Source organism: Chlorocebus sabaeus, chromosome 26, assembly GCF_047675955.1.
Source record: "Chlorocebus sabaeus isolate Y175 chromosome 26, mChlSab1.0.hap1, whole genome shotgun sequence".
NCBI lineage: Eukaryota > Metazoa > Chordata > Mammalia > Primates > Cercopithecidae > Chlorocebus > Chlorocebus sabaeus.
In genome coordinates, this window is record NC_132929.1 from 28,196,256 (window position 1) to 28,213,995 (window position 17,740).

Consider the following 17,740-nt stretch of genomic DNA (forward strand, 5'->3'; position numbering starts at 1 on the left):
CTACCAGCATCCCTAGTATTTTTGCCTTGTTATTTAATCTGCTGTTGCCCACTGTCTGAGCACGAACATCTAAAAACCACCCTGTTTTTTCCAAGGGTGTTGGAAGACAGACTTCTGATGTGCTTAGTGATCAACTGGGAACAAGACTCAAGACATCTTCCCCTCCCTCTTTGCAGCTGTAGAGCTAGAATGAAAATGCCTAATGGCTAATTCACTCAATCACATAAATGTCTCATCTACAAATAAAAGCCAAGTACACGTGTCTTAGTTTTTTTTGCATATATTTACAATATAAATACTAATTTGTTTTCAAAGTACATATTCTTTTAACAGTTTGAGAAAATTATCTAGCATAGGACAGTAATTTAATGTAAAGACTCTATAGTAGTGATTAAGGAAAAATAGAACTGTTTGGGGGATAAGGAATCCTGGCTATGAATGGGCATGATGATCTGAACTTGCAAAGGGAATGTGAAGCAGCTTAGTCCACATTGCACTGCTAATACAATATGTTAAAGGGCTACTATGTGAGATAGCAACCTGGATATGGTGTTATGAAAACTAAACATGAGAGATATAAGAAGTACACATGCTTGCATAGTGTGTTAATTTTAAAGAAGCTCAACATTTTATTCTCATTTTCAATAACTTAAATGAACAGCACTTAACACATCACACAAAATTAAAGACTTGTGCATATATTTCAGATTTCAACATTAATGTCAAAAATACATAGTATGATTTTACATAGGATTTGTGCTACATTAGAACACTAGAGACAAACATCACTTGAGTATTAAGGAAAACATTAAATATTAAATAACTGAGAAATAAAATGTGTAAACACTAATCTAACTGGGGGTTTTGCTATTGCAACACATCCAATGAAGTGGTTTCAACAGTACAAAAAGTATTAGGACATGAGTTTTTCCAGTCTACGTGGAATATATGGATTTCATTTCAGGAATCCTTTCATAAAAACTGGTCCAGGATAACGGGAGAGGATCCACTCTCCTGATTGTTAATTTGGTACACTCCATTCTATGCTAATTTTTACTTGCAAACTTGGGTACTGAGTAAATACTTTAAATCATCACTCCTTATCAACATCTTGGTGAAAACTGAGGGTTTGTTGGCGATTCAGTGTAAGATTTGAGTTCATATGCAGCACCGCTATCAACCTCCATTGACTTTCTAGAGAACAGGAGCCGTACATCTCTATGGAGGTAGATCTTTCCAGATTTAGAACTCTGGAACCTAAACAAATAAACAAAATATAAAACATTTCAGAGAATGAGTCTTTAAAATAAACTACAATAATTAAAATTTGAAAGCAGGAAGAACTAATCTTGCTACAATATTAGGTCAACACTAACTATTTAACATGATATTTAAGGTCTTTTCTAAAGACCAAAGCATATGCTTTTATTTAAACGTGCTCTCTTACCATTCCCTAAATACCTCATACTCCTTTTCCTTCCCTCAAAGCCTGAGACGCTTCTTCCTGTAAATCTTGAGTGTCAAATAGAATCTTACTTTTCCTCCCTGACTCCACAGTACACACACCTTTCCTCATCTGCAGGTTCACATGGCAGTTCACTCACATTACTCAACAACATTACATTTGGGCTCTGTAGCCCTGGCATCTTCTAGCTCCATAGACCCATTTCACACAACTTAGCCTCCCATGATTTGGGGCAGATGATAAAAAACTGTAATCAACAGTGGTTAGGCTAAGTAAAACCCAGCCACCATCAAAAGTCAAGAGAAAAGTTAGCAGTAAAATGAAAATGGCTATCAAAACCGTATATGAAACTGTTTCTATCCACTGCTAATATCTGTAATACAGTGCAGGGATTTGGAATCTTCACTCACATTAACTTACCTACCAAACAGACAAACATACCCTGTAGTGTTAACTTCTCTTTGTTTTTCCCTTGGCATAGCATAAATACTCTCTGGGTTTGTGGATTTTACTCCTGAACTAGCTGAAAGATGTAGTGGTTACAGCTCTGTATGTTAAAGCAGACTGGCTCTGACTGGGCTTACTCTTCCCTCCTCTCTGAAGTTTTTCACCTTTCCAAACTGAAGGAGAACATTCTTTGGGAAGTATACCGTTTTCCCTAAAAAGGTTTCTTTAAAATGTCCTATCATCATGTGGAGATTATAAAAGCTAAGGTGGCTGATTTTTACTCTGGCCAGTATTGGTTACAATTAGCTATGGTTGTTAAACTTCAAGAGGAATGGTGTCAAATGCAAGTTTAACCAGAGAGGGTTGAATCTTTTTCTAGGTTGGGAGGTATTCTCATAGTCTGCAATTTCATACCATGTCATTCATTTATTCACTCATTCATTTATGAGACAGAGTCTTGCTCCTTTGCTCAGGCTGGAGTGCAGTGGCGCGATCTCAGCTCACTACAACTTCTGCCTCCCAGGTTCAAGTAATTCTCCTGCCTCAGCTTCCTGAGGAGCTAGGATTACAGGCGTCCACCACCACGCCTGACTAATTTTTGTATTTTTAGTAGAGATGGGGTTTCACCATGTTGGCCAGGTTGGTCTTCAGCTCCTGACCTCAGGTGATCGCCCGCCTCGGCCTCCCAGAGTGCTGGGATTATAGGTGTGAGCCATCGCGCCTGGCCATACCATGTCTTTTAAAAAAAGTTTTCCAAGTCTGTTTTTCATAGATTTTTCATTCCCACAATCTGTGTAACATTTCTCATGTGGCTTACATCAGGTAGTATCAGGTTTGGTTTAAATACATTACGCTGGCTGAACATGTCTTTTGCATACAGAACAACAGGCAGAAGACTGAGATGAAAGAACTAATTAAATAGTGCTTTGGAAAGAATAATTAACAGACTTTCATGTATGGGACTTGAGTGTACAGCTCGCTGCTTTTTCACTCCAGATCACCACTGCAAGGCATATAGAAAGAAAGATAGGGCCAGGCGCAGTGGCTCAAGCCTGTAATCCCAGCACTTTGGGAGGCCGAGACGGGCGGATCACAAGGTCAGGAGATCGAGACCATCCTGGCTAACATGGTGAAACCCCATCTCTACTAAAAAGTACAAAAAACTAGCTGGGCGAGGTGGCAGGCACCTGTAGTCCCAGCTACTCGGGAGGCTGAGTCGGGAGAATGGCGTAAACCTGGGAGGCGGAGATTGCAGTGAGCTGAGATCCGGCCACTGCACTCCAGCCTGGGCGACAGAGCCAGACTCCGTCTCAAAAAAAAAAAAAAAAGAAAGATAGCAGGTGGTCACCATCAGCAATAACAGATTGAAGAAGTATTCTGCCTGGACCTGAGATGAAAGTTGACTCCTCCTGATGAGTAACGCTCCTTACTGTAAGGAGTTAGCCTAAGATAAACATCACTGATGTGACTGAGGACTTTCTATGGAAGGGATCAGACAATTATTAGAAACAGAGTTACAGGCAAAAGTCTACTGAGCCCTCTTTTAACCAATCAATTCGCTCATTGATCCTGAGAGCTAAACTAGGATTTCAGGGCTGAAAACCTTACCCTGGTATACTGACAACTTTGACCTCAAGAGCAAACAAGTGGCTTCTCACAACCCTGAACCATGAGTTGGGTAGTAAAAGTTAGAGGGAAAGATATTTATAATGGAAGGACTAGAGTATAAGCTCTACGAGAGCAGATTTTTGTCACTGCTGTTTTGCTAGTGTCTAGAAGCACGCCTGGCCCATAAACATCAGTTGAAGAAATGAATGAAGTTTAAGAACTTCTCTTTCCAATACAGTAGCCATTAGCCATATGTGGTTATTGAGCATTTGAAATGTAGCTAGCTCAAATTTAAGTGTAAAATACATACTTGATTTCAAGGAGTTAGTGATATTAAATATCTCATTGGTAATTTTTATATCAGTTATATATTCAAATGGTAAAATTTGGATAGGTTGAGCTAAATAAAACATATTAATTTACCTGTTTATTACTTTTTAAACATGGCTATTGAAAAATATAGAATGATTTGGCTGGGCGTGGTGACTCATGCCTGTAATCCCAGCACTTTGGGAGGCGGAGGCGGGTGGATCATGACGTCAAGAGATTGAGACCATCCTGGCAAACATAGTGAAACCCCGTGTCTACTAAAAATACAAAAATTTAGCTGAGTGTGGTGGTGGGCACCTGTAGTCCCAGCTACTCGGGAGGCTAAGGCAGGAGAATCACTTGAACCCAGGAGGCGGAGGTTGCAGTGAGCCAAGATTGCGCCACTGTACTCCAGCCTGGCAATGGAGTAAGACTCCGTCTCAAAAAAAAAAAAAAAAAAAAAAAAAAGAAAAAGAAAAATATAGAATGATTTATACGGCTTGCATTACTTTTTTTTTTTTTTTTTTTTTTTTTTTTTTTTTTTTTTGAGACGGAGTCTCACTCTTGTCACCCAGGCTGGAGTCCAATGGTGTGATCTTAGCTCACTGCAACCTCCACCTCCCGGGTTCAAGCGATTCTCTTGCCTCAGCCTCCTGAGTAGCTGGGATTACAGGAGCCCACCACCACGCCCAGGTAATTTCTGTATTTTTAGTACAGACAGGGTTTCACTATGTTAGCCAGGCTGGTCTCAAACTCCTGAAGATGATCCGCCCACCTCGGCCTCCCAAAGTGCTGGAATTACAGGTGTGAGCCACTGCACCCGGCCCTCGTATTACATTTTAAAATAGTATTCATTTAGAAAATGTGTTTCATTGCCCCAGATGCATTTGTTTTGGCATAAAATATTTTATATTAAACAGCTATAAATGAAAACTTCCTTAATTCAACAAGTAATAACAACCACAGGAAGGTATGTCATGTACTTTCGGCATCTTGGCACATCATCAAGAGTCCCCAAGCTAAGCAAAGTCCCAAGGGACACTGGTCTAGTTAGAGTCACAGTTTAAAAAAAAAACTAAAAATTTCAGAGTTGTTCTAAAGTAACATTTTCATATTAATTTGAAGCATTACCTCAGATGTATGAGGTAGCGTAATAACCGTTCTTCTGTGTGTCGGATGTTCTCTTTATTAACACTTCTCTTCACTTCTTGTTTAACAGGTACAGAAAAAGTTCTTTGTCGTAGGAATGTCTGATGATTGGCTGGCATATCTCGTAAATCATATATCACAACAAACATCTTCACCACAGTCTTATTAGGATTAAATAAGGTCTGAAGAAACAATATAGAAATTATTCCTTAAAAATAGTGATTTGTTGATGTGACTCAGAATGATTGTGCCAATAATCAAACAAGATTTTAAACAACAAGGTAATACGACTGAATATAATTCAGTTTCAGGGACTAAAATTAACATAATTTCAAAAGTTTATGAAATAATATTCAGTATTTTTTAAAAGGTTCAATTTTTTGTTTTACAATAATATAAGGTCCAGTAAAAATCAAAATCTTTAGTCACAAATTTCGTATGTATAAATTTTACTCCTTGTTCAGAGGAGTAACTTTAAGGAATAGTTCTACTAGCTTAAGCAAAATACATCCTTATTGGGTTAAAATATTCCAGTTCAATTATTTCAAATATAATAGCTTTGCTAAAGAGTATCAACTTCAAACTTCTCAAAATTGAGTTTTAATTTTTCTCACATTTTAATATCAAATAGAATATTTCAAATAAAAATACAAGCTCAGTAAAATTAGCATGTTTGATGTCTTAGGGACATATGATTATTATAAAATTTAAAATAGGTGCTCAAAGAAGAGACTTTTTCCTATCTGAACATTTCTCCAAGTTTAGAAAACAAAGCTCACTAGATCTATTAATATTAGATCTAAAGTAGGCTTAATACTTCATTTACTCATACATGGAATCATTTCAAAATCTGTAGCAAAACTAAGCTTTAAAAAAAATCCTCAATATCATTATAGACCAAAATATGTATCCATGGTGACGACTGAATTAAATTCAACTGTTGCTTGGTTATGAATACTTGAAGGAATATTATTTTTAAAGTACTCATTTTAAAACAAAACCCCAAGCTGCTGATCTGACTTTAACCAAATTACCAACACATCAATAGGTAACTTGGTACCCATGCTTTCAGAAGCTCATCCGTGGCACTGGACATCACTCACTGAATCAAAATGAGAAATATATCAATATCATAATCCAATTTTTGAAATCTAGTGAGTCTTAAGATTAAGGCTAATACATTCAACAACCACACCTCATAAGCCAGGAGTTCAAATCATGTTTATACACAGTTAAACTGTACACAGGATAGAAGACATACCCACATTTCATACTTATAATTAACCACTAAAGTTGGCAGTGTCCAAACAAGAGGTGAATGTGTTACCTCCGAGTTTATGCTTCACTATGATCACAACTGACAGCTAGCTTTCTGCTGACCCACACCTTCTCATGAGCTACATAGCCAAAGGCAAGAGAACACTGTCACTCCTTTACTTCAAGAAATCGGTTTACTTGTGGTATTCTTGTGGTAATTCCTCCTCAGCAAAACTTATATAAATATGTATTGCTATATATGTATATATATATACACACACACGTACACATATTACATAGTTCTGTTTCATTCCTGTGTGATAGGAAATAAACAAATGTACAGACTCCTTGCAGTACTGGAACAATGATGATGAGTAAAAGTGATCTGACAAAGTACTGAACACACTGAGGTCAAAGGTCATAAAAAGGCTTGCTGGATTAGATCAAATCCGGGGAATGAGGAGCAAGCCTTAGCTAGACTCTCTTTCAGTCTGCAAACTCTGTAATAGATTTGAGGGCTTGCAGGATTATGCTGGGTCAGATCTAGAGTGAACTCAATTTCAAGCTGGCCTTAATATCAGATTATTCTTCTCAGAACCCTAGACCAGGGATGATGAAAGACTGTTCTGAGATAGGAGGACTCTCCTGAGCCAAAACGAGATCAATGCCTAGACCAAACGGAATGATGCCTTCTCTGCCCTGACATCTGTCAGACTATATTTCTGCTTTGTGTGGTCATCTCATTAAATCAATTTTAGAAATTATTAGAAATAATTTTGTTTCCCAAGTTTTCCTGCCAAAGCAATTCTAATATTTGGGGTCTCCTTTTAAATAGGTTCATCTCAATCTGATTTATTAAAAAGAAGGCACCAGTAATATTAGGTTCTAAATATAGTGAAAAGAGCCCTATTGAAGTTATGCAAACTGTCATATGCTATTTTTCTTAAGTATTCACCTTGATTAGCTTATTAATGCTTTCCTTTTATGGAGGTCCCCAAATGGTCATTCCTGGGGCAGAGCAGGGAAACTCCAAACAAAGCTGCAGCCCCACTGTTACTTACCAAAGTTGTTGCAGCAGCAGTAGCAGGAGAAAGGGCTAAGTTCTATATGTATGTGAGAGAATGATTATTGCAATTGTAGGCTATAAAACACATACCACTTGTATTGTTCCTGAAGGAGGTACTCGATAACCCCTTTTACCAAGGGACTCTAAAGTAATCACACCCTTTAAATAAAAGAAGACAAATTGAGTACAAACTGATGCATACGTACATAAAAGACTAAAATAACTCATGTAACTTATTAAAATTTCAGAATTCTATTTCTATGGAAAAACATTCATATTGAATTAATAGAGATACATTCTATGTTTCTACCCCTAAGGAAACACTTTACTGTTCTTCCTGGTGATGTCACTCTAAAGAATATATAACATCAATGGCCACAGCACTCAAAATTACTATTAAGATATAGGAATAAAAGTAAGGAGTTCCTAACTAAAAAGGAAATGAAGGAAGGTAACAGGACCCTTTCCATGTATCTTGAGAGGGGAAATGAAGAAGCAAGTAATTTATTGGTCTTTGGGCATGTAAAAAGTCACAAGTGTAGGAAAGTAAGTCTTAGCCCAAAATAAAGTCAATTCTGCCGTCTGGGAGTTAAGTTACATATCTGGATTTCCGAATAAAGACAGAAAAAAAATAAAAAAGGAATTTGGAAGTCTGTAGTTCCTGCCTGGTACTACTTTATGGGATAAGAGATGTTTAAGACAAAATGTGGAAAATGAAAGTTAAATCAATAACTTTCAGGCTGTGGAATGTTCTATAGTAAAGCTATAAAATCTCACTTTCCTAAAATTAAATATTTCTTCAGAAACAACCTTATATCATGTGTTTTAATCTGGATATTATTAAGGTATTTTGCTTTTGTTTGGTCATTTACTTGTTAAGGAATCTAAGAATCCAAATTTATTCTAAATCAGAACACAATGGATTGAGAGCTGATTTGAATCAAGGTTAAAGCTAAATGAGGGTCATTTCATTAGAGAAGCCTAAAAGAGGACATTAGGAGTCCTCCAGTTGGTCTGGTACTCAAAGAACAATCCTTAGATGAGCATCATCAGCATCACCTGTGAACTCGTTAGGACTGTGAAATGTCTGGCCTCTTCCCAGACCTTACGAAGTCAAATATACAGTTTAACAAGATTCTCCAGATGATATCAATTTACATTAAGGTTTGGGAGCCCTGCTCCAGTATATGAAGTAGTTTTTCTCAGGATGTTCTCATTACTGCAAAATCCAATCAATGGGGAAAAAGCGTATGTTAAAACAAGGTAAGTTCAAACGGAATGTGTAAAAGTTTCTCAATAACCAGGATGATCAATAACTAGGATAACCAAATGACTATTGGTGGTAATTGCGATACTTTTTTTTTTTTTGAGACGCTGTCTCACTCTGTCACCGAGGCTGGAGTGCAGTGGTGCGATCTTGGCTCACTGCAACCCTTGCCTCCCAGGTTCAAGCGATTCTTCTGTCTCAGCCGCCCAAGTAGCTGGGACTACAGGCGCTCACCATCACACCCAGCTAATTTTTGTATTTTTAGTAGAGATGGCAGCGGGGGGGTTCCACCATGTTGTCCAGGCTGGTCTCGAACTCCTGACCTCAGGTGATCCACCCGCCTCTGCCACCCAAAGTGCTAGGATTACAGGCTTGACCCACCGTGCCCAGCCTGTGATACTTAAAGAGCTTTAAAAAATGAATGCTGATGCATTTATGTTAACTGGGATAATACTTTTCTTTCAAGCAGTTAAGGAGAACTGTATGTTCTACATTTCATGATTCCATTATTATACATTGTACATGCCAAACTTATGTAAAAGCAAATATAAAACAGGACTGTCCTATTAGGTGACATCTCTCTGTTGGGTTCCAGGGTTAGGAAGTAAAAAGGAGTGGATAAAGGTAAAAGGGAAAGCCACATTATGACATATGGATTCCTCAACGTCAAGTGAACAACACTTGACATCAGATTATTAAATTAACACGTTAAGGTTAACACATACGTGGTTCTTGACAAATCAGATTTGTCAAGTGGTTATTTAAAGCATGAAAAAAGCACATCAACAAATTGCAACCCTAACCAAAACAGCAATGAAACTTAAACAATTTATCTCTTACAATCTGCCCTACATGCCTAATGAGGTACTCTGTATACCACTTTTTTTTAATGAGCACAGTGTGGCTATTTACTCTACATGAAAAAGGTATGGAATATTATACGTGTCTTCTTCCTAGTTTCAGAAAGAAAAAGTAAAATATACCTAAATAATAGCTATCTTTAAAATCACATAACTACATGTAATATACTACCGTTCTTCCTTGACAGCCATCGGCCTCCCCACCAAATACATACAGTAAAAGTGGTAAGGCAACTACTACCAAGTTTATACTTGTTTCCTTTAATACATTCAATTCCAATAGTTTTTGGAACACAGTAACAGTAACTAAATCAATTTATTAAAAAAATAGCTTTTTGAAAAAAACCATAAAGTTTAAGGCAACAATTTAAAACAATTTGTAAGCAATGTTAAGACTAGTAGCATTGGCAAGTTAGGAATTTTAGAAAGGGACCTGGAAAATATTTGGAATTTTATTATTATTCATCATTATTGTAATAATTTCATCATTTTAACTGATCAGCATATTAATACCTACGAAAAGTTACCATATTTAACACAAAAGAGAAAAATACATTTTCTTTTGGCATTTTTTTTTTTCTTTTTTTTGAGATGGAGCCTCATTCGGTCATAAAGACTGGAGTGCAGTGGCACAATCTTGGCTTAGTGCAACCTCTGCCTCCTGGGTTCAAGCGATTCTTGTGCCTTCAGCCTCCCGAGTAGCTGGTATTACAGGCACCCACCACCACACCCAGCTAATTTTTGTGCTTTTAGTAGAGATGGGGTTTTACCATGTTGGCCAGGCTGGTCTTGAACTCCTGACCTCAAGGCATCCGCCTGCCCCAGCCTCCCAAAGTGCTGGGATTACAGGTGTGAGCCACCATGCCTGGCCTTTCTTCTGGGATTTTAAAATGGAATAGTAGGGTTAAAATAAATATGGTCAAAATCTTATACAAAAATTCCTCAAATTATTATGGAATAGTAAATATGCACAAATAAGTGGAAAACTGAAAGAAATATATCTTGATCTGGTTAATTACAAATGAAAGGAAATCATACGTGGCCCTGATAATATTATAATGAAAGTCATATTATAAATTTGCCACTGGCACACCTGCCTTAGATATTTCTGCCTGGTTTCACAATACAACAGCTTCTAGACAGCTAAGTGTTGTCATATAACACTTGGAGAACATTTTTACCACTAACTCCCAACTGGAGAATAATATTATATGGCTTTGAGTTAATCTTTAAGGAATCATTTAATGAGAAATCCTATACCACCTCTATACCACAAAGATAGGATTTTCTGTGCTAAAATTTTACCCGTGTGAGTCATTTGTATAATCTGTGATAAGAGGTCCCAAAATTATTATCAGAGTAACAAGGTTATTATAAGAGTAACAAATAGGAGTTTTATGTCTTCGCCCTGCTGGTCTGTGATATGCATATAGTCTTACCAAAACATAATCAGTTCTTTGAAAACAGACTCAACTACAAAAGTATAGAGAATATTCCCTGAGGAACAAAATTAATCCATAGCAGGAAACACTGGGACTGGGTCATTTGCAAAAAGAATGCATTCCTAATAAGTAAACTTTTAATAGAAAAATACAGACTATTTTTTGAAAATATTCTAATTTTTTCATAGGAAAAATATAAACGGGATAGTTGATTGAAGAATGTTATCAGAGAAAAGAAAATCAGAGATTCTCAAAAGGATAGATTAAACTCAGTAACCTGATTCATACCCTTGCCAATATCTATTCAACGATCTGCAATCATCTGTGTGTACATCTCTAGTACTTTCTGGAGTGATAAAATCTTTTATCTCTCAATCCTTCATTTTTTAGACATCAACTAAGGTGAAAGATTAATGCGTTTTGCTTTTTAAAAGCATAGTTCAAATTACCTTTTGCTCATTAATTTCCATCAAAGATATTTATCTGAGCTGATTTTCAGCCAGTTTACCCTTTTATTTTGTTTCCAAGCCATCCTAATGGCCAACAGGGACTCTGTTCACTAATGACAGATCACAGTATTTTATTTTATTTATTTATTTTGAGACAGAGTTTTGCTCTTGTAGCCCAGGCTAGAGTGCAATTATGCCATCTCGGCTCACTGCAACCTCTGCCTCCTGGATTCAAGCTATTCTCCTGCCTTAGCCTCCCAAGTAGCTAGGATTACAGGCACGTGCCACCATGCCCAGCTAATTTTTTGTAGTTAGTAGAGACAGGGTTTCATCAACAGGGTTTCACCATGTTGACCAGGCTGGTCTTGAACTCTTGGCCTTAGGCGATCTGCCGGCCTCAGGTGATCTGCCCGCCTCAGCCTCCCAAAATGCTGGGATTCAGGCATGAGCCACTGCACATGGCCAGATCACAGTATTTTAGACCTTATCTTTCCATCCTCTATTACTACATGCCAGTAAAAGGTGTGAAACTGATGAGATTCTTGATGTCCTGGTAAGGCAAACAGGCTGTAGATATACTCTCATATTGTAAGTATTTGAGTATGATATGCATTTATTCTGGTATTAAACTTATCTCAGTGGTACTTTCCATTTCATTAATTGTCCAAAATTATTTTTTCCAAAATAATTCTGGAAAAGTGGGTATATCTTTCTATGGTAAATGAACAGGTAGCATATGTAATAACTGGGCAGGTTTGTGAAGGGGGGCCTCTTCATTCGATAATAACCTATGCTGGGCATCTTCACGCTTATGACCCACAGATGTGAATGTTGTTGGGAAAAGAAAATTTTGAATAAACAAGCAGACACCACTATGCTTTTTCTATCAAAGTGTGAAACACTAATCAAGCTCTTGACTAAAATCTTCACCCTTAGAATGGAGTAAGCTTTCCTTGAGGAAACTGGGCCAATAATGAGTAGGTCACATATAGGTTCCTAAGAGTAGCTTCCTTTCCTTTCTGTTGTTTCTCAATTATATAGATGTCCCTTTTTACAGCTTTTATTTAATAACAAAAGTCATTGTTACTAATGTCCTTGAAAACCTAGAAGGTTGGAGACAGGCATGTTAGGAGAGGAAGCAGTTGGGCCAGGTAGTAAGTTAGGAAATTCAAGCAGCAAGACTAGGCTATAATGTTCAATGCCTACAGTAATCTGCATTTCTCAAAAGTAACACCTAACATGAAAACCCAGATTTGACTCCATATTTGATACCATCACTGTCAACTTTTTACAGACCTGCATGGCTAGCTACTTACCTCTCTTTGTCTTTTGGAAGAGGGCTGATACTAATCATATACTAGTACTCAGTATCGTTTTTGCAAATGAATGCTTATATTATCCACAAGCCATTGGAATAAAAAAAAATCAGAAAGGTGAAATCATAAATTGATCTTAAGGCTCAACACTATAACTCAGAGGTGCCCCATCTTTGGCTTCCCTGGGCCACATTGGCAGAATAATAATTGTCTTGGGTCACACATAAAATATACTAACACTAACAATAGCTGATGAGCTAAAAAAAGAAAAAAATCACACAAAAAATATCATAATGTTTTAAGAATGTTTATAAATTTGTGTTGGGTTACATTCAAAGCCTTCCTGGGTTGCATATGGGCTGTAGGCCGGACAAGCTTGCTCTAACTCCTCTTAGTTATTTCACTCTCCATTAAGACACTAGCATGAGTCTGAAGTAGCTAGTATCCTAAAGAACTCTAGGATTAGGCCAGTTGTGGTGGCTCATGCCTGTAATTCCAACACTTGGAAGGCCAAAGTGGGAGGTCTGCTTGAGGCCAGGAGTTCAAGACCAGCCTGGGCAACATAGGGAGGCCCTGCCTCTACAAAACATAAAAATGAGCTAGGCATGGTGGCGCATATCTGCAGACCCAGCTACTTAGGAGCTCCAAGGCAGGAGGATGGTTTGAGGCCAGAAGTTTGAGGCTGCAGTGGGCTATGACTGTGCCACTGCACTCCAGCCTAGGCAACAGAGTGAGAGCTTATCCAAAAAAAAAAAAAAAGAACCCTAGGATTAGAAAAGAATAGGCCCAAAGACAAACCAAACCAAACAGGAGAAAAAGGAGTAAAAGGGCCCTACAGAGGCCTTATGTCACCAAAGCCTTGTAGGACTAGAGGGCCGAGTGCACAGTAAGCATTTGAGAATGTTTGTGAACTCAGCACGATGGAATTACAGTGTCACTAATCAATTTTTACCATTTTTTCAAGACAAAGAGAAACAAGTACATTTTTAGTACCATCCTTAAATGTAAAAGAGGTTATCTGTTGTTTGAACTAGCTTAGAAAGAAGTCGTGAGGTAATATTTTGGCATGTTAGTTTGTATTCAGCTCTTAGGAAGTGATTTATACTTTCAAGTATTGTACCAAAGCACTTAAAGAAATTTGTTATTAAGTCGGTTGATTTGGCAGGAAAACACACAATATAAAAAATACTTGCCATATAAGGAGAGGGAGCATTGTCATCTGAAACACTGTAGAATGACACTTCAACTGGAAGAGTCAAATGTGTGGGGCAGAAAGCACCACTTGCCCCTACCTCGGCAGTAAAACCATCAACAATGCCGAGAGGATCTAAACGATAGTTCAAGACAGATTCCTGGAAGACAAAATAATTTTTATAACTCAATTTAAAAAGCTAACACATTCTTTTTTTTTTTCTATTTAAAGAAATATACACTTAGCCTAAAGGCAGAGAAGTGATAACAAGAAATATATTACTATGCTTTCTAGCACTAGAACAGTGGTTGTTACCATTGCCATGTCCTTATTTCTGCTTTTCATCTGACTTGAAGTCAACTCCATCTCCCATCAGTCTTCTACCATCCTACAACAGTTTGGACTTCTCTCACTATTCCAACTCACACTGAATTCTCCTGCAACTTCAGCATTAGTTAGCATTAGTTAACCTAATTATTTACTAAGTTGTTTTTACATCTGTAAATTTAAAAATATGCTCTATCAGAGCAGGTATTTATCCCTCGCAGTGCCTATTCATGGTGCTAGGCACAGAGAAACACTTGAAAACCTAATAGGTTACATATGGAAATTCCATTAAAAGATGAAGTCAAGCACTTATAATTCTAACCAAGAAATAATTGCTTCTCTTATAAATACTGTAGTATGTGACAAGTTTTATTTCGTTTAATTTAAAACATAAAAACATGCATTTATAAAAAGTTAAAAGTACAGAAATAGTACAGAAGCCCTTATCCATCCCTCCCCCGAGGTCACTTAGTGAGATAACTACTTTTAACAATTTAGTGGTTATCTTCCCAGTTATGAGAAACATATAAAACTTTTCACAAGCTTTATTTTATATACATATATCAACACATATATGCATACATCATGAAACGTGAGTTGCATTCCTTTAATTCTTTGAAAAGAAAGGTTACAAAGCCTCATGATTCTAAAAGTTTGTGTAGTCTAAATGCGAAACAGTGACATATCAGCAATTCTAATCTCCTGATCAAAAAGATAAAGCCAAATGACCTGGGTCACAATCAACCTTCTATATCTCCTTTTTGCCCTCTAATCAATCCAATCCATATCCTGTTGATTTTACCTCTCAGTCTCATGGCCTCATCTCCATCCCCACCACCACCACTATCCTAGTGACCTAGGTGATCCTCATAACCTCTCCTCTAAATTAACGCTACATCTTCTAATTAGTCTTTCTATCTGTAGTGTATCCTCTGTAGTACTGCCAGAGTTCTTTTTTTTTTTTTTTTTTTTAAAGGCTTATAGTATCATCTACCACTTAAAAACTTTGTTTCCTGCTGTCTATAGAATGAGGTCAACATTCATAGCACAGCACTTAAGCTCCACCATGCCTCTTGTTTCATCTCTCCCAACATGTACAGAGTCCCATGCTCCAGCTCCAGTTGATCCTTTCCAACATCGCCATGCTCTTTTACATTTGCACATGTGCCTTTGCACATGCAGTTCCCTTTGTCTAGAATCTCTGATTCCTGCACAAATTTACTCGGCAAATTCCTTCTCATCTTTTGTGACCAAGCTCAAATGACAGTTCCTCAGTAAAGCTTTCCTCAATCCCTTTTTAGCAGAGACAGTAGATATACAAGTACTAGGAAACTTCTATTACAATGCTAATTACTTGAGTTTATAAATTATTTACCCGCCTGGGTAAATTATATGCCCACCTTCTCCAGTAGACAATAAACGTCTCTAAGGCAGGAACTTTATCATTTAAACTTTGTATTCCTAGCATATAGTAAGTACTCAACTAATGTTTCCTAAATAAGAAGTCCATTCTGAAGATGCAAAAAATTTTCATAGGAGAGGCACATACAAAAATGTTTATGGATTAAGGCAAATGACCAATATTAGTTGCTGACTCTATCTGAGATAATTTAGATTTTTGTAAATTTAATATACAAGTATATATACTAGGCCCCACTCAGTGCAGTATGACAAGGAAAAAAAAAAAAGGCATGAAAATAAAAAGCCAAAACTATCCCTATTTATAGAGGACCAGACTGTCTGTGTAGAAAAATCCCAAGGATTATTTTAAAAAATCTACTGAAATTAATGAGTTGAACAAGATCACTGATTTTTTATAGATAACACACACACACACACACACACATTCATTTAAAAATACTAGCAATGAACAATTGACAATTTTTAAGTTACAATATCCCAGAAAACATGAAATACTTAGGTATACATCTACAAAAATATATCAAAAATCTGGGCTAGGCATGGTGACTCACACTTGTAATCCCAGCAGCTGGGGAGACTGAGGTGAGCAGACTGCTTGAGGCCAGGAGTTTATGAAAAGCCTGTGCAAACACAGCAAGGTCCTATTTCTACAAAAATTTTTTAAAAAATTAGCTGGGTGTGTTGGTGCAAGCATGGAGTCCTAGCTATTTGGGAGGCTGATGTGGGATGAATGCTTCAACCCAGGAGATCGAGGTTGCAATGAGGTATGATCACGCAGCTACACTCCAGCCTGGGTAACAGAGAAAAGTCCCTACCCCTATTTTTTAAAAAAAAGATGTCTGAGATATGCATGCTAAAATCTATAAAACACTGATGAAAGAAATAAAAGAATGTCTAAATAAATAGATTTCATGGACTGACTTTATATTTTTAAGATGTCAATTTTCCTCCAATTGATCTATATTAAAGTAAGCCAAACAAAATCTCAGCAGGCTATTTTGTGGAAATAGACAAGCTGATTCTAAAATTTATATGAAAAAACAAAGGAGCTAAAATAGTTTAAGCAATTCTGAGAAAAAACAATAAAGTTAGGACTCACATTACCTGATTTCAAGACTAGAAAATTGAACATCCATATGCATAAAAAAGGGAACCTTGACTGCACACCTCCTATCATGTAAAAATCAACTCAAAATAGATCACAGATCTAAACATATGAGCTAACACAAACTTTCAGAAGAAAACAGAAAAAAAGCTTTGTCACCTTGGGTTGAGCCAGTGGTTCTCACCCAGGGGATATATGGTAATATATGAAGACATTTTTGGTTACTAGAACTAGAAAGGGGGGTACTATTGGAATCAAGTGGGTAGAGGCCAGAGATTCTGCTAAACATCCCACAAAGCACAAACAGCCCTTCAGAAGAATTATCTAACTCAAATATCAACAGTACTAGTGTAAAGAAGCCTTGGGCTAGGCAATATTTTTTTAGATTCAACATCACAAAGTAAGATTCATTAAAGAAAATGTTACTAAATTAGACATCAAAAAACTTAAAATATTTTACTCTTGTAAAGACACTGTCACAAAAATGTACAGCCAAGCTTCAGACTGGGAAAACATATATGCTTATTTGGCAAATAAGTGCAGGAAAAGAGGCTCAACATCAATAGTCATCAGGGAAATACAAATTAAAACCACAACAATTAAGGTGAAAACGACTGATCATTGCAAACACTGGCAAGGATGTGGAAGAACTAGAACTTTCATACAATGCTGATGCAAATTAAAATGGTATAATCACTTTTGAAAGTAGCTTGGCAGTTTCTTAAGAGTTAAACATACATCTATCCTATTACCTATTCTACTCCACTCCACTCCACTCCACTCCACTCCACTCCACTCCACTCCACTCCACTCCACTCCACTCCACTCCACTCTACTCTACTCTACTCTATTCTCTCCTCTCCTCTCCTCTCCTCTCCTCTCCTCTCCTCTCCTCTCCTATTCTGGGTAATTACCCAAGTGAAATGAAAATTTATGTCCACATAAAAATTCATACACAAATGTTTATAGCAGCTTTATTTTTAATAACCCCAAACTGGTGACAACCCAAATGTCTAAAATCAGGTGAATGAATAAACAAACTGTGGTCTATCCATATAA

At 37.1% G+C, this 17,740-nt stretch overlaps 1 protein-coding gene across 8 annotated transcripts in view; it reads right to left on the bottom strand.

Moving 5' to 3' along the window:
* Positions 1 to 605: 605 nt before the first annotated feature.
* The window catches only part of ATOSA (atos homolog A), a 127,825-nt gene continuing 110,690 nt past the window's right edge, over positions 606 to 17,740 (bottom strand). For 5 of the 8 annotated variants that reach the window (XM_073012178.1, XM_008016559.3, XM_008016558.3 and 2 more), the window contains 4 exons: positions 13,829 to 13,987; positions 7,392 to 7,460; positions 4,961 to 5,160; positions 606 to 1,257 (listed from right to left, as the gene is read on the bottom strand). In XM_073012178.1, coding sequence (XP_072868279.1) covers positions 1,104 to 1,257; positions 4,961 to 5,160; positions 7,392 to 7,460; positions 13,829 to 13,987 — 582 coding nt within the window. In that variant the 3' untranslated portion in view covers positions 606 to 1,103. Of the gene's footprint in view, positions 1,258 to 4,960; positions 5,161 to 7,296; positions 7,461 to 13,828; positions 13,988 to 17,740 lie in introns of all 8 variants that reach the window. The other 3 variants (XR_005244330.2, XR_005244329.2, XM_008016561.3) reach the window with 2 other exon arrangements.